The sequence below is a fragment of the Patella vulgata genome, chromosome 1 (assembly GCF_932274485.2).
Source record: "Patella vulgata chromosome 1, xgPatVulg1.2, whole genome shotgun sequence".
Lineage (NCBI taxonomy): Eukaryota > Metazoa > Mollusca > Gastropoda > Patellidae > Patella > Patella vulgata.
Genome location: NC_065879.2, coordinates 8,450,702 through 8,472,479, shown reverse-complemented (window position 1 = coordinate 8,472,479; position 21,778 = coordinate 8,450,702). Strand labels below are relative to the sequence as shown.

The 21,778-nt window shown below is 36.5% G+C and overlaps 1 protein-coding gene across 1 annotated transcript; it reads right to left on the bottom strand.

The window, feature by feature from the left end:
* Positions 1–870: 870 nt before the first annotated feature.
* LOC126808398 (U4/U6 small nuclear ribonucleoprotein Prp4) lies at positions 871–20,958 on the bottom strand. Its single transcript, XM_050533085.2, has 16 exons — positions 20,849–20,958; positions 19,640–19,860; positions 18,261–18,334; positions 17,448–17,520; positions 16,601–16,725; positions 15,836–15,915; positions 14,625–14,718; positions 13,574–13,668; positions 12,878–12,936; positions 10,980–11,103; positions 9,655–9,747; positions 8,476–8,598; positions 7,361–7,468; positions 5,850–5,968; positions 4,675–4,724; positions 871–2,853 (listed from the first exon to the last, which is right to left on the bottom strand). Exons 2-16 carry the CDS (start codon positions 19,821–19,823, stop codon positions 2,695–2,697), a joined length of 1,560 nt encoding a protein of 519 aa, XP_050389042.1. The 5' UTR covers positions 19,824–19,860; positions 20,849–20,958; the 3' UTR covers positions 871–2,694.
* Between the last annotated feature and the right edge of the window lie 820 nt (positions 20,959–21,778).

The following is a 21,778-nucleotide window of genomic DNA, read 5'->3' as shown; positions in this document are numbered from 1 at the left end:
TACTGGATAGTATTGGGTGGTACTGGATAGTATTGGGTGGTACTGGGTAGTATTGGGTGGTACTGGGTAGTATTGGGTTGTACTGGGTGTTAGTATTGGGTGCGACTGGGTGGTAGTATTGGGCGCGACTGTGTGGCACTGGGTAGTATACAATAAATCATCCTGCAATCCCTCCACACCCATCTATGACTTTGATTAAGAATCCAAACAGAACTGTGACATATTTTACACAACTGAGATTGGTTTCCATTTGGACAATCAACCTACAACTTAAACATTTCAAAACTAAAACCTCTCCACCTATCCGAGATGAAAACAAAAACAGAACAACCCCTAACTATTCTAATCTAGTTTTAACTTTTATATTTCAAGTCATCAACTTTTCACAAAATCATGTACAAAATATATAATGAATAGTTTACATAATGATGTTGATATATTTACAATGTTCAATAACATAATGTTAAACTATGATCTTTTCTCTAACTATATTAAAGATACATTATGTAAGAGCCTAATCTTCCTATCACCATAGCTAGCAGGGGGGGGGAGGGGCAACTCCCCGCCCCCGGTCGCTGCTAAACTGCTCCCCCTCCCCTCCCCGACTAGCTACGGGCCTGCAAGCCTATATTCAACACCCTAGGCCCCCGTACGTCGTAGATTTAAACTCCCCGCCCCCGGTCGCTGCTAAACTGCTCCCCCTCCCTCCCCCCAACTAGCTACGGGCCTGCAAGCCTATAATCAACACCCTAGGCCCTCGTACGTCGTAGATTTAAACTCCCCGCCCCCGGTCGCTGCTAAACTGCTCCCCCTCCCTCCCCCCGACTAGCTACGGGCCTGCAAGCCTATAATCAACACCCTAGGCCCTCGTACGTCGTAGATTTAAACTCCCCGCCCCCGGTCGCTGCTAAACTGCTCCCCCTCCCTCCCCCCGACTAGCTACGGGCCTGCAAGCCTATAATCAACACCCTAGGCCCTCGTACGTCGTAGATTTAAATATGATTGCCATTTAATTAAAAAAATGGAGAAGCGAGGCTGAGTCTTGATTAACAAGTAACGTTGTTATGATATTAAACAATCTATGCCACGTCCTGTCAAAACTTCAACAGTCATAACTTTGCTCAGAATAAGGTATATTCAATACATTAATTTTGAATTATCTATTTTGGAACTATTATAGCAAGAATTATTATTATTATTACACATTTCTATAGCACAGAACTGTCAAATAAATGTGCTCATGTGCACTTTACAAAAGCTATATAGAGTAAGACAATATTATATTTACATAATGACATGAGATAATAAAAAGCATGCTTGATAAAATATATAAATAAATTTATCTAAATCTTACATAATGCATCTTTAATTGTTGGAATACACCATCTATTTATGACTTTAGTTGAAATAGTCAACACTTTGACTACAAAATGAAAATGAAACAGGGTTTAATGTCCTACTCGACTCCAACTGGGCTAATGAAGACCTGACGGGCATACGTCATACAGTGTGCTATGAGGGAAATTTTGCCCGGGGCAGCGAGACTATGGCCTCCTCTTATATCGAATTACAACTGCAAAGGGATCTTTCACATGCACGCCAATGTATACACGGAACCTTGGTTTGTTAGTTCCTCCTTCCTGTACCACTGATAAGGGGAAACCATGTCAGAAAACTTTCTTGGTCAATGCAGTACTTTCAAGATCAGACAGTCGAGTTTAGATACAAGTTTAAATACATCATAAAGATAATAACGGAATTTCAAATAATTTAAATGATATTTGAAAACAAGCATGTAGAGATAAAATATACGAATTCAAAAAGAAATACAGAAGAAGCCTACTTCAGCCAAAATTAAACTGGCGCATTTGGTTCACAGATTAACATGTTGTCAAAATTTATTCATTATTAAATGCTTACTTAGTTACGGTTGTTTCAATGGCATTTAATAAGTGAAATGGAAATACATGGGACACAATTTTATGGAATACAATTAGGGTTTATTACTGAGCCGTTTTGACTAATATTAAAACAATATAAGGTAAGATTTCGATAAAGAGCTGACAGTTCTCGCTATTTAATAGATACTCAAAAGAGAATATGCTGATAATTTCGCACTTCAAGCTCTAAGCTGTCTGGTCTACCCTGGCTTGTGGTCATGGTTTTCATCCCTTGGAGATAGGATTGCCTTCTCAACCTTTTAGGTTTACCATGGATACTAGGGTTTCACCCCCACAGGAAACATCCCTGCACGTGCGCTAAGATAATAAAAATAAGGCAACATGTCTGTGATATTACCCTTGTTGGATGTTGACGTAAAACACCAAGAAGAGAGAGAGAAATGGGGTTTAATGTCCACTCGACACAATCTAGGTCATTTAGGGACTAACATATGCTTCAATTTTATTTCAATAATTCGCTTACGCGTAGGGGTCTTTAGCCATGGGAGGAAACCGGAGGACCTGGAAAAAACCCACGAGGTTGAACAGGCGACCCTACTCCTTGTCACGTACAACCATGGAATCGAAACCACGGCAGTTGACTCAATGGCAGACCTTATGATACAACATGCACGCGCTAACCATTCGGCCATCCAACCTCCCTGATAAAGACGTAAGTGGAAACATCGCTCAGTATTAACAAGTCATAATAATCCATAGAATTGTGTCTTGTGTTAAGTCTGGTTATCATTGACTATAAAGAGCCTGCAGTCTCTGATACCCAGATTTTAAAAGTTCTATCAAAGGAGCAAGTAGCCATGTGTTTTAAATCTGGTGATATATCTAGTCCCATTATCTTGCCTTCGTGTCCTGCTAATGTTCTTAATGGTGTCCAAGTTGGTTGTGCCCAAATCTGAAAAAAAAGATAATATTAAGTACATGTATAATTACATGTTTATGTGGCTGTTTGGATTGGCAACACAATCACACAGCGGGAAATACAAGCTCAAATTATGCTTATCGTTGTTACCTAACTCAAACTGGCACTCCATATAGAATGAATGTAATAAACTATAACCCATACTTATGGAAGAACAATTACTTATTTATTTACGCCACGTTTCGAAGAGTATTCTCTCAATGTTGAATGTTATAGTAATAAACTATAACACATACTTATGGAAGAACAATTACTGATTTATTTAGGCGATGTTTCGAAGAGTATTCTCTCGAAATGTCGCCTAAATAAATCAGTAATTGTTCTTCCATAAGTATGTGTTATAGTTTATTGCTCTTTCCAGTTACTAAATGCCTCTAAAAGATCATTAGAATGAATGTATTTACCATATCGGAAAATATGAGCTCAAATTATGCTTATCAATGTTACCTAACCCAATAGTTATCTTTTTTGGTAGAAATCATATTTCACCAGTTTACACGTCTTGGATTTGCCAAGAGTTGACTTGTTATTTGTCCATAATCATAATAAATAATCTTCACTGGCTCCGAGTGCGTGAGAGAATTAATTTTAAAATTTTAACTCTGACATACAAAACGTTACATAAAACAGCACCAAGATATCTTCAGAATCTCTTGACACACTACCAAGCAAAAAGGTCACTGAGATCCGAGAATAAATTATTGTTAGATGTACAGATTTATAAGATGAAGAAATTTGGTTCAAGGACGTTTCAGTATAATGCGTCAATTCTATGGAATTCGCTACCACCTTCCATTCGAAAATGTGAAACATTGTCTATCTTCAAATCAAGTGTGAAAACCTGGCTGTTTAGTCACTATAATTAACCCACGTGAACACTTTCATGCGCCTAGAGCATTCGGCAATGTGGTATTCGATGACTTCTGGGACTAACATATGGTTCAATTTTATTTCAATGATTCACTTGCGTGTAGGAGTATTTAGCAGTGGGAGGAAATTGGAGAACTCAGAGAAAACCCACATGGTTGGACTGGTGACCCTACTCCTTGTCACGTACAAGTGGGGAATCGAAACCATGCCACTTTACTCAATGACAGATCTTTTGATACAACGTGCACGCGCTAACCATTTGATCACCCAACCCCCCTGTTATTAAATGACAAAAGGGGTGGATGTTGTGCGCATGACAGAGTATATCTACCTTTAATTGAACATCAGGTACCACTTTCCACTATGGAATTTTTCTCACCTAGGACTAGTGAGACGACTCGCTGTAATGACTCAATTCTGTCAAATTTGTTCATTGTATTTTGACTACTAGTTAGAATCAATTGTGCTTGGTTTTGCCAGAACAATATGGTTGATTGTGTTAAAGATACATTATGTAAGATTTAGATAAAGAACTAGCCATTCTTGTTATAATAGTTCGAAAAGTAGATGATGTAAAATGAATAATTTAAAAATTTCATTCAAATTACTCTATTGCAAGCGAAGATATTAGCCTTTGAAGGTTTGACAGACGTGTGCAATAATTTCAACCACTGTACTGGTTGATCGAAGCTAAGTCTTGGTCCTCCATATTTGATTAAATCAAAGTATCGGTGAACCATTCTAATCTATTTAATATCGGAGAAATCTGATGCCATCGAGAGTTGATTAAGGCCTGGATCAGTTAATTAATGTCTAATTAATACTTTAGAAAACATTTCAGTCCTAAAGAAAGACCTGCAATAGGCAGATTTAGCTCTTGTATAGTCAATGTTTAATAAAACAAATTGCTATATTTAATATTACCTTTGCTGTACCGTCGTAGGAAGCTGTTACTAAATAATTTCCATGATCAGCTGCAAGAAACAGAATCATATACTTGATAAATAATTTCTGATAAGATTTATGTTGACCTTTTTATTAAGTTAGCCCCAGTCAATTACAAAACCTTACCACCACAGGTGATGTGCTTTCATTCTATCATTAGAATAGTCTAGAATAACCAGGGGTAAGCTGGTGACTATATTGAATTGTTTGTTGTCAACACAATGCCAATCAGACAAGCGGTACATGAAAATATTTTAAACAATGAAATATTATTAATAGACGTGTCATTCTATCATTCCTGCAGATATTCTCCATCAACATCCAGCTACATATCGTATTCTATTGGCTGATTTTAGACTTTTATCCAATTTAAACGTGCATTACATTAGCATTCAATATGTTTGGTGAATAATTATGGCAGCCCTAGTTTACCATGGAAATGCTCAAAGCTCTAAGGATAAGGTCACTATACTCAAACATATGCAGTTTTAAAAATAAACAAAAACTGAAAGTACAGTAGTTTATGAATCTCAATATTTAGGAGAGTGATTTAGCTAATTTGCTTGTGTATTTAATGACTCCCCCGAAGATAAGTCAAGGCATGTCAGGAGGCACAAGAGCGAAATCACGCCTTAATTAAACGTGAAGTACTGGTCATACCCATGACAGGATATGCTTACTGCTTCTAGATGCCACTTCTCATATGACTATAAGTAGTGATGAATATCATCTATAAGGCAGTATATGCTTACTGGTTCTAGAAAACTGTTTACAAATGAAATGAAATGCGGTTTAACGTCCTACTGTTCTGCTCCGAACTGGGCTAATGAAGAAGGGCATACGCCATACAGTGTGCTATGAGGGAAATTTTGCCTGGACGTCTAGACAACTGTCCTTGTCAGGCCCTCCGTCCTGCATCACTGACATGGGAAACCCCGCCGGAAAATCTGGATGAACTTTCTCGGCCAATGCAGAGATCGAACACCCGACCTCCAGGCTAGCGAGCCAGCGTCTTAGCCACTGTGATCCCCCAAACCTGATTACAAGTATAAGTAGTGATGGGTATCATCCATAAGGCAGGATATGCTTACTAGTTCTAGAAATTATTAATCAGTTTACATAAGTTAGTACTTTTGTATTAATAAATAACTCACGTTGAAATTTAACACAGGAAATAAGATTAGTATGAGCTGGAATAGTATAAACACATTTTCTCTGTCGTAGATCCCAAACTTTAGCCATATTATCTTCACTGCCGGTCGCTAGATGATACCTGTCGATATAGAGAGAGAGCTTCAAGTTAACATAACAATTTACATGAAATGAAAGAACATAAAGTTAAACATACATTATGCAAGAGCTAAATCTGTTTATTGCAGGTCTTTCTTTAGGCCTGAAATGTTATCTAAATTATTAATTAGACATTAATTAACTTATCCAGACCATAATCAACTCTCGATATCATCGCTAGCCTGCGATATTTACTGGATTAGAATCCTATATGCAAGAGCTAAATCTACCTATTGCAGGTATTTCTTTAGGCCTGAAATATTATCTCAATTATTAATTAGACATTAATTAACTTATCCAGACCATAATCAACTCTCGATGTCATCGCTAGTCTGTGATCTTTGGTGGATTGTGAGCCGATTTACTGCAAAACTTTCCTTCATGATTTAACGATTAAATGGGTAATCGAGACTATGCTGTTTATCGTACAGACTTTAGTAATGATAATCAAGACTAGGCGGAAATTCGATCGCTTTGTTCTCGGTTCATAGTGGATCAATTTGCATGAAATTTTCAGCAAATTGCCTTTACATTATCTAGTTTTTAACTATTATAGTGAGAACTGCCAACTCGTTATCGAATCTCCCATAATGTATTATTAATATAAAAAATATGCATGAAATGAAATAGGGTTTAAAAACATTCTACATATTTGTTCAAACTGGGCTAATGAAAATGAGGTAATGCAATGTTTTGTGCAACAAGGGAAATTTTTCCTGGACAGCGGCACTAAGGCTTACTCTTATTTTGAATTCCAACTGTCAAGGCCTATTTCACGGGACCTCAGTTTTTTGTCTTATCATCAACAATATACTATACATAGCGACAATATACTATACATAGCAACATTATACTATACATAGCAACATTATACTATACATAGCAACATTATACTAACATTATACTATACATAGCAACATTATACTATACATAGCAACATTATACTATACATAGCAACAATATACTATACATAGCAACATTATACTATACACATTATACTATACATAGCAACATTATACTATACATAGCAACATTATACTATACATAGCAACAATATACTATACATAGCAACAATATACTATACATAGCAACATTATACTATACATAGCAACATTATACTATACATAGCAACAATATACTATACATAGCAACATTATACTATACATAGCAACATTATACTATACATAGCAACATTATACTATACATAGCAACAATATACTATACATAGCAACAATATATTATATATAAGCCCACTCAGACTGAAAAGATTAAATGACTGCAGTTTCGATCAACCACTGCAAAACCCTACATTCCATTTCTCCATTTAACCCAAATAGCAATATCATATACTCTATAATATAATGGATGTACTCACCCATCAGGACTAAAGTCAACAGATAAAATAGACTTTAAATGACCTTCTAAAAACATGATACATCTACCAGATCGTAAATCCCATACACGACAATATGCATCTAATCCACTGTAAGATTCAAATCACTCCATTATATATACGCAAGTACATCAACACAAAATTTTATACTTAACAGTGAGAGAGATATGGGGATTAACGTCCACTTGATGCAAACTAGGTCATTTCGGGACTAACACATGGTTCAATTTTATTTCAATAATTTGCTTGTTTGTAGGGGTCTTTAGCAGTGGGAGGAAACCCGAGGACCCGGAGAAAACCCACAAGGTTGGACAGGTGACACTACCCACAACCAAATCAGAGGAAGAGTATTTAAATTCATGACAACACAGGAAAGAGCAAAGGGAATTACCCACAACCAAGTCAGCAGGACAGAACACAGCAAAGGGAATTCCCCACAACCGAGTCAGTAGGAAGTGTATTTAAATTTGTGACAACTCAGGGCAGAGCAAAGGGAATTCTCCACAGCACAGGACAGAGCCATTGAGGCGTCCCTAGATAGCATCACCACATATTTACATTCCTGCTATAAAATGAAATTTACCATTTTATATTTTATCCAAATGAAAATGGTCTAAGCATTTTTTTTACTCCTGCTCTCCCCAAACCACCCATCTCAATAACTAGAGAACATTTACGTAACCACCATACATCATGTCTTTTGTACACCAATCTGATTAAAATACAGTTCTATATTTCAAATCACTTTTTTATACTTTCGATGGCCTCGACTACATGAAGATCTGGCCGGTTGTAGTGGAGGGTCGCGTTATGGGTCATATGAGCGGCTTTTGACGCTATGACGTCAGACATTTGATTAACCAATCAGCGTTGATGTATCTAGTGGGTTACACACAGTTCCGTGCACCTAATGCCAAAAACTTGCTGGAACAGACTGTTTCATTGGCTAATCCCTCACATCATCCAGAACGTGGGTTATATAACATGTAAAACAAAATTTTGAACCTATAAAAAACCAAACGAAATAGGATCTGTGTTTTAATCAGATTGTTTGTACACCGTTGTTTATTTTGACTCCCAGATTATGAGATATTTACCATGTGGCTGCGAGAGCACCATCAATCTGGAATGATATATCATAAACTGGTTTACTGTGGCCTTCTTGATGTAGAACTTCATCTTGTGCTTCAAGATCCCATAATCTCCAGGAATTATCAAAACTAAACATAGAAATATAACAATGGTGTCACAATAGATGTATCAAAATGGAATATTTAATTATTAAATAACTATAGTACTAAGATTTCATTTCTAAGGCCAGTATGCAAATAGATTATATCATAAGTTGTATTATGTAACTAAGGCCAACATGCAAATAGAATATCATATAAGTAGTATTACGTAACTAGGGCCAATGTAACTAAGGCCAGTATGCAAATAGAACATCATAAGTTGTATTACACAACTAAGGCTAGTATGCAAATTGAACATCATAAGTTGTATTACACAACTAAGGCCAATATGCAAATAGAATATCATAAGTTGTATTAAGTAACTAAGGCCAATATGCAAATAGAATACCATAAGTTGTATCATGTAACTAAGGCCAGTATGCAAATAGAATATCATAAGTTGTATCATGTAACTAAGGCCAGTATGCAAATAGAATATCATAAGTTGTATTACGTAACTAAGCCAGTATGCAAATAGAATATCATAAGTTGTATCATGTAACTAAGGCCAGTATGCAAATAGAATATCATAAGTTGTATTACGTAACTAAGCCAGTATGCAAATAGAATATCATAAGTTGTGTTACATCATTAAGGCCAGTAAGCAAACAGAATATCACAAGTTGTATTATGTAACTAAGGGCAAACCAATTTAATTTTTAGAAATTAATATGCACTGGAGTCTTCTGAACCATGTTTTATCTAAAATTGTAAAAGTAAAAAATTTGGAACTAAACGCTTTTCAGGAGAGCAACCAAATACTTTTTGACAAAAGAGGAAGAAAAAACTTTAATTGCTGTTTCTGGATGAGCAATAATTCGAATTGGTGGGAGTCTAAAGAATGTCTTAATGTATGTGCGATTTATATTGCTTGGGAGGAAGCAAGAGAACCTGGAGAAAACCCACGATGGTTAGACGGATGACTCTACTCCGTGTCACATACACGTGTGGGTTCGAAAACACCCCGTCTGACTGAATGACAGACCTTATGATCTAAAACATATGCATCCAAGCCCCTTGTTTCTATAAGATAAACTGTCTTACCAACATGTTCCTAGAAAACGACCTGATGGATGGTAGGCTAATCTGGATACACGGAATGGTGCGTGTCCTTCTATATCAGCTATAGGCTCATCACTGAAATAAATGTTTATTCAATGAAAATTATCAATTTTGAATACATTTTATCAGACATTAAGCTATGAAAAATTAGATAGTAACACCCCCCACCCACACACCACCACCACCACCAAAATGTAATGCATACCACACAAATTAAGAATTAAATTAAATCTTAACTGAAAATCAACACTTGACTGAACAAAAGCAGGGTTGTATTCACTGTAACCCGGGTATCATTTAATCTTGTGCATCCAGCACAAATTTCTTTCATATTTGTTTAATATCAAATTTTTGTTTAAAACCACCAAAAGTCATCTAATTTGCACTTGTGTCCAGTTTGAAGCTGAAAAAATTCAATTTTGATAACAACTGTCCTATTTACAATTTAATTTCTCGATCATTGTTAAAAAATAAACAACCCAATTAATTATTGATGTACATTGGTCAGGAAATTGAATACTTGTAAATTAGACACTCATTATCAAAACTAATCAATCAGCTTTAACCTGGACACAAATACAAATTAGATGATTTTCAATTATTTTAAATAATATTTATGAAATTAAAATAAAGATTTGATATTGAATGAATATGAAAGAAATTAGTGCTAGATACACAAGATTAAATGATACCTGGGTTACAGTGATTGTTGAAACATATCTAACATACTTTTATCTCATCTGAAGAACACCACTGACATATGACCATTCATATTATACTGTATTTGACTAAATCAGCATGTGTGCTTGATATTTATGGAATATTGTTCATGGGATAGATAAGGGGGGAGGGGGGTGGGGAGTAGAAATGAGGTTTAACGTCACATATGGTTCAATTTTATTTCAATAATTTGCTTGTGCATAGGGGTCTTTAGCAGTGGGAGGAAACCTGAGGACCAAGAGAAAACCCACGAGGTGGGACAGGCGACCCTACTCCTTGTCACATACAACCCGGGAATGAAATTTACCTGACTAGATTTCATAGTTTAACTGACTGGATTCCACAGTTTAACTGACTGGATTCCATAGTTTAACGGACTGGATTCCATAGTTTAATGGACAGGATTCCATAGTTTAACTGACTGGATTCCATAGTTTAACTGACTGGATTCCATAGTTTACCTGACTGGATTCCATAGTTTAACTGACTGGATTCCACAGATTACCTGACTGGATTCCATAGTTTACCTGACTAGATTCCATAGTTTAACTGAATCTATTCCATAGTTTAACTCTATTTTAACTTACCTAACTAGATTCCATAGTTTAACTGTGCCATCTTGTCCACACGATGCCATACAACAGGCATTATCATCTAATGATAGTGTAGCTTGTGGATGAAATACAATAGCTCCTACATTACAACTATGACCTGTAAAAGACATAAATATACATAGAATTATTATTATTATTATTACAGCATTTATCGTGTTCCCTTTCATTTAACATGTTCAGGGGCATTTTACAAAGTGACAATATGATCATAACTAAACAACAAGATTATGGACATGTTAACGATTGTATACAGTTATCGTGCGTCCTTTCATTTAACATGTTCAGGGGCACGTTACAAAGCGACAATGTGATCATAAATAAACAACAAGATTATGGACATGTTAACAATTGTATACATTTAACATGTTCAGGGGCACGTTACAAAGCGACAATGTGATCATCAAGAAACAACTAGATTATGGACACGTTAACGATTGTATACAGAGTCAGTTAAAAGCCTGATTAAAATAAATGCGTTTTAAGTTGTTATTTTTTTTAAGAATATAGAGATGTACAACATCTTAAACTAAATGGAGTTTAATGAACACAATACTTTTATCATTTTGAAATAAAATGAAATGGGGTTTAACGGCCTACCAAATCTGCTCCGACTGGGCTAACGGAGACAGGGAAATGGGGTTTAATGTCTCATGAGACGTTTATCATTTTGAGACTAACATTTAGTATTTATCATTTCAACAGATAAATAAAATGGGGTTTAACGTCCGACACCGACTGGGCTAATGGGGTTTAACTTCCCACACCGACTGGGCTAATGGGGTTTAACTTTCCACACCGACTGGGCTAATGGGGTTTAACTTTCCACACCGACTGGGCTAATGGGGTTTAACTTTCCACACCGACTGGGCTAATGGGGTTTAACTTTCCACACCAACTGGGCTAATGGGGTTTAACTTCCCACACTGACTGGGCTAATGGGGTTTAATGTCCGACACCCACTGGGCTAATGGAGTTTAACGCCTTACACCCACTGGGCTAATGAAGACGGGAGAGAAAGAGAGAAATGGGGTTTAACATCCACTCAACACAAACTAGGTCATTTCGGGACTAACATATGGTTCAATTTTATTTCAATGATTCGCTTGCGTATAGGGGTCTTTAGCAGTGGGGGGGAAACTAGAGGACCCGGAGAAAACTCACGAGGTTGGATAATGAAGACGGACATATGACATACAGTATGCTGTGAGGGAAATTTTGCCCTAACAATAGCGCTACAGCTTATTCTTATTTCGGTTCTTTTACGTGCACACCAATGTTTAGACCTCAGTCTTTCATCAGAATGACTAGACACTGTCCTTGTCATGGTCTTCGTCCTGCACCACTGACAAGGGGAAGCCACACCACAAAAAACTGAAGAAAATTCTCGGCCAGCACTGGCAGTGAAAGCTAGAACCTCCAGGTTAGCGAGCCACCACCTTATTCGCTGGGCAACTGTGACTCCCTCATTCTGATTTAAACACAGATCCTATTTCGTTTCGTTTATTATAGTTCAAAAGTCCGTTTTATGTGTCTGTACAATACAAGGATCTGGAAGAGTTGTTAATATAACCCGCGTTCTGCATGGCATGAGGGATTACCCAATGAAACCATCTGTTATGGCGACTTCTTGGAACTGTGGGTAAACCACTAGAAATCTCAACGCTGATTGATTAATCAATGTCTGACATCACAGGGTCAAAAGCCGTTCGTACGACCTCTGATGCAACCTTTTACTACAACCGGTCAAATCTTCATGTAGTGTAGGCCATAGAAAGTGTAAAAAAACCGAAATGAATATTATAGATCTGTATTTTAATCAACAGTTACATGATAATAGATCAAATTTAAAACAATTAATCCTAGTTCATTACCTCTCAATTCTCTCACCATTTCACAATCTGGTATTGACCATAATTTACATAAACCAGACCTAAAATAATTCACAATATAAAATACTACAATGACCAAATATAATGGGGTTTAATGTTCTGTTCCTACTGGGCTAATCAAGACAGACATACACCATACAGTATGCTATGATGGAAATTTTACCCGGGCAGCGGCACTATGGCCTACCCTTATATCGAATTCCAACTACCAAGGGATCTTTTACGTGCATGCCAATGTATACATTGGACTTCGTTATTCGGCCCATTCAAATGATTAGACAGCTGTGCTTGTCAGGCCCTCCGTCCTGAACCACCGACAAGGGGAAACCATGAGGGAAAGTCCTGTTGAACTTTCTCGGCCAATGCAGTGAGAGGGAAATGGGGTTTAATGTGAACTCGACACAAACTATGTCATTTCGGGACTAACATATGGTTTAATTTTTTTTATTTCAATTATTCGCTTGCACATAGGAGTCTTTAGCAGTGGGAGGAAACCGGAGGACCCGAGAAAACCCACGAGGTTGGACAGGCGACCCTATTCCTTGTCATGTACAACCGGATATTCAATACCACGCCAATTGACTCAATGACAGGCCTTATGATACAGCGCACACATGCTAACCAAGATTAGGCCTTCTATTCATGATGTATATATTGTTAAATTAATGGTCAACTTACCAAGAGGCCACTGCTAAAAGTTTAGAATCTGGACTGAATTCACAGAAAGACAATGGTCTACTGTCTCCTATCTGACTACAATCATTGGTAACAGACTAAAATAAATAAATCATATCTCATTGTAAATAATAAACTCTGAAAATACAACACATTTAAACGGTTTACCATTTTAACACTTAGTTTTGGAGAAAAAATCTCCCACATTTATTCTGGTAGTTATTTTTTAGGGAATTAGAAACAAAAAAAACATCCATAATATGTTAAAAAAATTCAAAATTAATAAAGGGACATAATCCTAAAATGAACAAGAATACCCTAGAGGACTGAGTCAACAAGATGTCCCTGTATACCAAGTGAAATTTGGTTTCATAACAGATTGAATTGAGTATGTAAGAAACAGAACTAGGATGAAAGGAAGGACAGAGTCTGACAACCCGTTTAATTAATTTTCGTTAAATTTTTTCAAAATGGACAGTATTACATTTCTTTATGTCCCATTCTGATTTTTTTTTTTTTTTTTTTTTATAAACAATATTTTTATTCAGGATGTCTAAATGAGATTGGGGAACAGGCTTAGCCATTCTGATTAAAACACAGATTCTATATAGTTTCTTGTTTTACTTGTCTTTACTACACTAGGATCTGGAAGAGATATTGTATAAGTTGTTGATGGTTGATGCGAGGGATTAGCCAATGAAATTGTTGTGGAGAGTTCTTGTCATGCGGTGCATGGAACTGTGGGTAGACATTTTCAGCGAAGACAAAGCAAAAGTTGTTTTTCCATACGTTGATTGGTTAATCAAATGTATGACGTTATAGGGCCAGACGCGGCTGGTATGACCCCTGACACAATCTCCCACTACAAGCGGTCAGATCTTCATGTAGTGGAGGCCATCGAAGGTATAAAAAACGGAACGAAATATAGATCTGTATTTCAATCAGATTGTTTATGTAATTCTTATAACTTTAACGTGATTTTTTCTCTGTAAATACTGTGTACAAATTGAGCGCAGATATATATTAAACTTCATAATAAACTTTTTTCCCTTACTCGAATTCGTTTATGTAATTCTTGTAATTTCGCATTGAGTTGAGTAGTTGGAATATTTTTCTCTTCTTTTTGTTTACCAACTCTTTCTTTAGCTCTACAATATATAAATAATATAAATACAAACATTAAGTCGTATCTCTACAATATACAAATAATATAAATACAAACATCAAGTCATATCTCTAAAATATACAAATAATATAAATACAAACATTAAGTCGTATCTCTACAATATAAAAATAATATAAATACAAACTTCAAGTCATATCTCTACAATATACAAATAATATAAATACAAACATCAAGTCGTATCTCTTGTCTACTGAGGGGCTATATTTTTTAAATATTCGAGATACATCAAATTATTATCTATACATTTAGAAGAATAAACATCCATCAGAGAAATGAAGTGGAATATAATGTCCTATTTTTCTACACTTATTGGACTAATGAAATGAAATGATTTAACGTCCTACTGTTCTGCTCCGACTGGGCTAATGAAGACGGGCATATGCCATACAGTTTGCTTTGAGGGAAAGTTTGTCATGCTGCGCCACTATGGCCTCTCTTACATCAAATTCCAACTACCAAGGAATCTTTGCATGCACGCCTATGTATACACGGGACCTCGGTTTTCCGTCCCATCCGAACGACTAGACAGCTGTCTTTGTCAGGCCCTCCATCCTGCACCACTGACAAGGGGAAACAACGGCGGAAAATCTTGATTAACTTTCTCAGCCAATGCAGGAATCGAACACGGGACTTCCAGACTAGCGAGCCAGCGTCTTATCCACTTAGCTACCGTGGTTCCCTACTGGACCAATGAAGACTGAAATACACCATTCAGGGAAATTGTTTGGGATAGTGGCATTCCAGCCTACTCATCATCAAATTCAGACATACACAGGACCACATTTTTCATCCCACCCGATTCACTGTGGCTCCAATTGGTAATACAGAGAGAGAGAGAGAAATGGGGTTAAACGTCCACTCGACACAAACTAGGTCATTTCGGGACTAACATATGGTTTAATTTTATTTCAATAATTCGCTTGCGTGTAGGGGTCTTTAGCAATGGGAGGAAACCGGATGACCCTGAGAAAACCCACAAGTTGGACAGGCGACCCTACTCCTTGTCACGTACAACCGGGGATTCGAAACCATGCCAGTCGACTCAATGACAAACTTTAAATTAGTAATACAATACTAACCTGGGTATAGAATAATTTCCTATCCATAATCTGGCTTCTTTTAAACTTTCAGAACCTTCATGATACCATGTTACATTTTCCTTTAGAAAAAAATTCAAGTAATATTTAAACTCTAGAATAGTATCAAACAAAGAGCTTCTTTTTTTTACGGACATGACATAATATTCCCTTTTTTTTTTCTTTTTTTTTTTTAAGATCTTGTATACAGTGGATCAATTGTGTGGAATACACTTCCAAAAAATATCTGAGATTGTAATTTTGTGTCAGTTTTATTTAATCCAAAGTGAAAACTTGGTTATTTAGTCACTATAATTAACAATCCAAAGTGTGAATATTTTCCAGCGCATTCCCATGTGGATTAAATAGTTGTAATGAAATGAAATGGGGTTTAACATCCTACTGTTCTGCTCTGATGGGGCATACGCCATACAGTGTGCTATGAGGGAAATTTTGCCCAGGCAGCGGCACTATGGCCTACTCTTATATTGAATTCCAACTGCCAAGGGATCTTTTATGTGCACGCCTTTGTGTACACGGGACCTCAGTTTATCGTCCCATTCGAACGACTAGACAGCTGTCCTTGTCAGGCCCTCCGTCCTGCACCACTGACAAGGGGAAACCATGTCGGAAAATTCAGATGAACTTTCTCGGCCAATGCAGTGATCGAACACATGACCTCCAGGCTAGTGAGCCAGCGCCTTACCCACTTAGCCACTGGGGCTCCATAGTTGTGTGATACAAATATCATTATTAATATTATCATACCTCTTCTTTCTTCTTGGCTTCAGCAGCTTTTTCCTCCTCTTTTTTCTTCAAGGCATATGCTCCAATTTGTGCTAATAATTGACGTAATCTCTCCCTTCTTTCTGCTGGTCCTTCACCAAACAAACCTTAAAAAGAAGAACGAACCTATTAAATTTTTAAAAAGTTTGACTCTTTCTTAAACAAGGCTGTGGGTTTCAGTGATCTTTGTCATGGAGAGGAGAGAAGAAGAGAATGCAAGTAGTGATTAGACTACACACTGTATTGTGCCACCAGCACCACTGTGTAAGAAACAGTATACACTAAGCATCTCAGTCCTAAACATACAGTATGCAAGAGCTAAATCTGCCTATTGCAGGTCTTTCTTTAGGCTGGAAATGTTATCTAAATTATTAATAAGACATTAATTAACCTATCCAGATCATAATCAACTCTTGATGTCATCGTAAGTTTGCAATAATTACTGGATTTGAATCCAATCTGCTGCTGCTGGATAATCGAGACTACATTCTTTATCGTACCGACTTAAGTAACGATGATCGAGGCTAGGTCTAAAATTCAAAAGCTAAGATCTTGGTTCAGAGTGGATCAATTTGATTGAATTTTTCAACAAGTTCCCTTTACATTATCTAGTTTTTAACTATTATAGTGATAACTGACAGCTCTTTATCTAATCTCCCAGAATGACCCTTTAAGGAAATTATCAGAATTCTCACCAAAATGGCTGAAGACATTTACTTGTTAACTGCGAGAAGATAACGATATATCAATATATAACTTACAATGCTTTATAATCATCACTGATTCATATAAAGCTTAGATTTAATAAAGTATATATAGACAAACTTACAGATTGGATCGCCTAGCTCTCGTAATGTGGCTTTAACTTCAAAATCATCTGTGGATACCTGGATCTGTCTGGCCTACAGTTTCAATTAAAATACATACATCAATCAATAATATCTACTTTAAGAATTTGGCTTTTTAACATAATCTTAGAGAGAGATAGAGATAAAGAGAAATGGGGTTTAACGTCCACTTGACACAAACTGGGTCATTTTGGGACTAACACATGGTTTAATTTTATGTCAATAATTGACTTTCACGAATGGGTTTTTAACAGTGGGGGAAAACAAAGGACCCGGAAATAACACGTCGGATAGGAGACACTAATGGAAATCACACCACTTGACTCAATGACAAACCTTAGGATCTAAAGTGCATGTATTAAAGTATGAGTTCCATCCTGATGTTGGCTGAGACAAATTCTCAGAATTCTTCAGCCTTGTTTCCCATAGTCAGAATGGAGGGTCTGACATGAAAAAGTGACTAGTTGGTCAGATGGAACATAAAAATAAGGTAGTACAGGTATGTATACCAGAGAGAGAGAGAGAGGGAGAGAGAGTTTAACATCCACTCGACACAAACTAGGTCATTTCGGGACTAACATATGGTTTGATTTTATTTCAATAATTCGCTTGCATGTAGGGGGCTTTTGCAATGGGAGGAAACCGGAGGACCTGGAGAAAACCCACAAGGTTGGACAGGCAACCCTACTCCTTGTCACGTACAACTGGGGGTCAACGGGTGAAAAGATATCCAATAACAGTTAATGAGCCAGTGTCATGTAAGGATTAAAATATAAAACTTCAATCAGAATTACCCTCTTTCTCTTTTCAAACACAGCTAAGGCTTCAGCTTGACCTGCATCATCATCTATATCAAAATGACTCTGTTCTGTAAATATATAAACAAGACAAAATGATCATCATAAACAAAAGAAATGAAATGAGTTGGGGTTTAACATCCTACTGTTCTGCTCCTAAATTGGGCTAATGAAGACGGGCATATGCCATACAGTGTGCTATGAGGGAAATTTTGCCTGGGCAGCGGCACTATGACCTACTCTTATATCGAATTCCAACTGCCAAGGGATCTTTTACGTGCACGCCAATGTGTACACAGGACCTCAGTTTTTCGTCCCATACGAACGACTAGACAGCTGTCCTTGTCAGGCCCTCACTCCTGCATCACTGACAAGGGGAAACCACGCCGGAAAATCTGGATTAACTTTCTCGGCCAATGCAGGGATCGAACACCCGACCTCCAGGCTAGCGAACCAGCGTCTTACCCACTTAGCCACCGTGATCCCCATCATAAACAAGAAACCTGCAAGGTACTATAAATATAACTGTATTGTGTTTGATGGTTAAGTTTTTTGAAATTCTAATTTTTTATATTCTGTAAATTGTCTACTAATAGACCTGGGCCCTTATTCACGAAAACTTAAACTAAGATACAATCGAAATTTTAAGAAATACTGCAATTCGATTGGCTGACCAATATGCAAATTGGATATATGCAAATTGATTTTACTGGTCAGCCAATGTCAAGAAATCACTGTAACAGACTGTTTTATTGGCTAATTCCTCACATCAACTAGTACACCTGTTGTATAACAACTCTTCCAGATCCTAGTGTTGTGAAGACAAGTAAAACGAAATTTTGAACTACATGTATAAAAAAACGAAACGAAATAGGATCTGTATTTTAATCAGGATGGAAACAAGATCGAACCCTGGCTATGGACATTTACATAAAATTAATTTGAATACCTCCTTTTCCACCACTCAATTTTAAAAACATAAAATATTCCATTCACCTTGTCATCTTCCAAAATAAGTTAACAGTATTTTTAGGGTAAACTTAGGTATGAAATCCATCAAAATTTAATTGTTTTGTTTTTAGTTTTTTCATATGGTACCGGTACTGCCTGTTTTTCCCACTGACAAAGTGTCATAGCCGTTAATCTAATGTGAGAAAAAAATCCCCTTTTTTGTTTTTACCTGAAGATATATTGCCATCTTCCAAAACAAGTTAACAAAATATTTAGACTAACTTAGGTACATTATGAAATCCATCAAAATTTAATTGTTTTGCTTTTAGTTTTTTCATAGAGTACTGCCTGTTTTTCCCACTGACAAAGAGTCTTAGCCATTAATCGAATGTTGAGAAAAGAAAAATTCCCTTCTTTGTTTTTACCTGAAGATATATTGATATTGCCGGATGCTTTTCCGGCTTCAAGAGCGTCATTAGCTAAAGATCCGCTAGTCTCGGCATTAGCTAATCTTTCCTTCTCCTTTTCTTCAAGACTACCATACTGGATAACCTTATCTTTTTTCACTATCTTTATTCTATCATCCTCATCATCTGACATGTCAGACATCTTGTGCTTCTTTTTCTAAGTTTCCACACCAAGCACTCTATTTTGTATAAATAATAATAGTGTGAGAGAGAGAGAGGGGGGGGGGTCGCTTGCACGTAGGGGTCTTTAGAAGTGGGTGAATCCAGAGAAAACCCATGAGCTTGAACAGGCGACCCTACTCCTCTTAGGTGAGCCTGGGATAAAAAAAATTCAAATCTTTGGAAAGTTGAGAATCTTCAGTCATTTATTGATTTGCCTAGCACAATTACAATAATTTACAATCAAATTTTTTCAAAAATCCCAATTTTGTTTCACCTGCTTATATAAATTTCGTTTTGTCTTACTCTTATATGGCCGAGTTACGTAAATTTGTGCGTTACCCTATATTTAGATTTCAATGGCGTCTGCCAAGCCGTTTAGCAGAAGGGGACGTATTATTAACAGCATGTTGTGTTGCACATTCTGACACTAACAAGGATTCATCAGGACGGTTCCTGAACGTACAGGGCGAGTGTAATGAGACCTACGTTCAGAGTTGAACTGACGATAACTTTGCTTAATAAACTTGGATATAAATCATTTTATTCATATTACATTAAGAGGCATGTTTAGACCCATTTTCATGTTCCAAAGAATAGAGCTAGGATATTATGATATTCTTAATACTTCTTTTCATTTACCTTTACCTGGTAAAACTGTTTTTGCATGCGAATTTAAAAGGTTAGACCATTCATATTTTATTTAATTTTTAATGTCATTAAAGTTCTGTCAGTTGTTTTTACATGTATAACAAAATAAAATCCTTTTATAAGGAGCTGCATTTATTCACTAATATTAGAATTATGTTTATATAAAAGAAAACCAAATGCTCAAATAAAAACCTTTTGTACGAAAGTGCAAAATGCCCCAACGTTTTCCTGGGCTATAGCATATAATATAAAAAAAAAGAATATGTAAGAACTGGAATATAGACAGCCTACAAATGGGTTGAATTGCATTCTAAAACCCGTTGCAAGTTTCTGCGCACTCAAAATATATACGTGTACCTTATTTCGAAGGTCGAACCCTGCGTTTCCTAAAAGATAAAACTACAGTCACTTTTTGGTATAAGTACATGTATTCAAAACGTTTTCATGGACGCTGACATCTTGAATCTCGTTTAATCTCGTATCTTTGTTAAGAACGCGAATGGTTCACGTTTCACTGTCATTTCAATATTTGCTTTGTATATTGCCAGACAAAATGGGTACAGTAAATGGTTGTATTGAACATAAAGTAAATTAAATTACAAATGGTATTGCGAAAGTGATTAATAGTGTTCTGTTTTCCCAAAAAAATGGTGGAGTTAGAAATAAAATGTACGATTCCATGCTTAGTGGCGAATTGAAATATATGAGTTACTCGGGTAAAATACAAGGGAAATAACTACCAGACAAATGAAATTTGGCCGCTTTCCTTAACTTCTGACTTTTATTATCGATATTGTTCAATAGAACGGACACTATTCAAACACAACGATGTTGAGAAATGACCCAACAAGGATTGAGTTAAAAATTGATGATTTGGAGGAATATGAAATTGTGAAAAAGGAGAATTTAGAAGGGCAACAGAAAACGATCGGAGAGAGTGGCAATTCCTTGCATCTGACTGGCGCGGATAGTTTTGGTATTATGTTACCTCTCGGGAACAGACCCGAAACAATTCATGCCAGGATCGGCTACGACCCAAAACCAACGCCACAATCATCTGGGCTGCCGATTCACAGATGATAAAAATAACATGCATAAACTGCCGGCATCAACATCACCATCACCATCACCATCATCATCTTTTGAATGAAATATATTATAAAACAATTATAAATTGACAAACTGGGACAATACAATGATTGTGGTCACTGTGTGTTGAGCTGATAACAATGTATGTGAAAAAATACCCAATCTGCCGGACATTGAAAAGTGTTTAATTAGAGCATT

What these genes read in the sequence shown, in the direction of transcription:
- LOC126808398 (XM_050533085.2), bottom strand. Translation starts at nt 19,823, where the DNA reads ATGTCTGACATGTCAGATGATGAGGATGATAGAATAAAGATAGTGAAA. An exon ending in CTTTTAGCAGTGGCCTCTTG is followed by an intron (nt 12,937 to 13,573) that starts GTAAGTTGACCA and finishes GAATTATTTTAG; the next exon opens with GTCTGGTTTATGTAAATTAT. An exon ending in CGTTTTCTAGGAACATGTTG is followed by an intron (nt 8,599 to 9,654) that starts GTAAGACAGTTT and finishes TTCTATGTTTAG; the next exon opens with TTTTGATAATTCCTGGAGAT.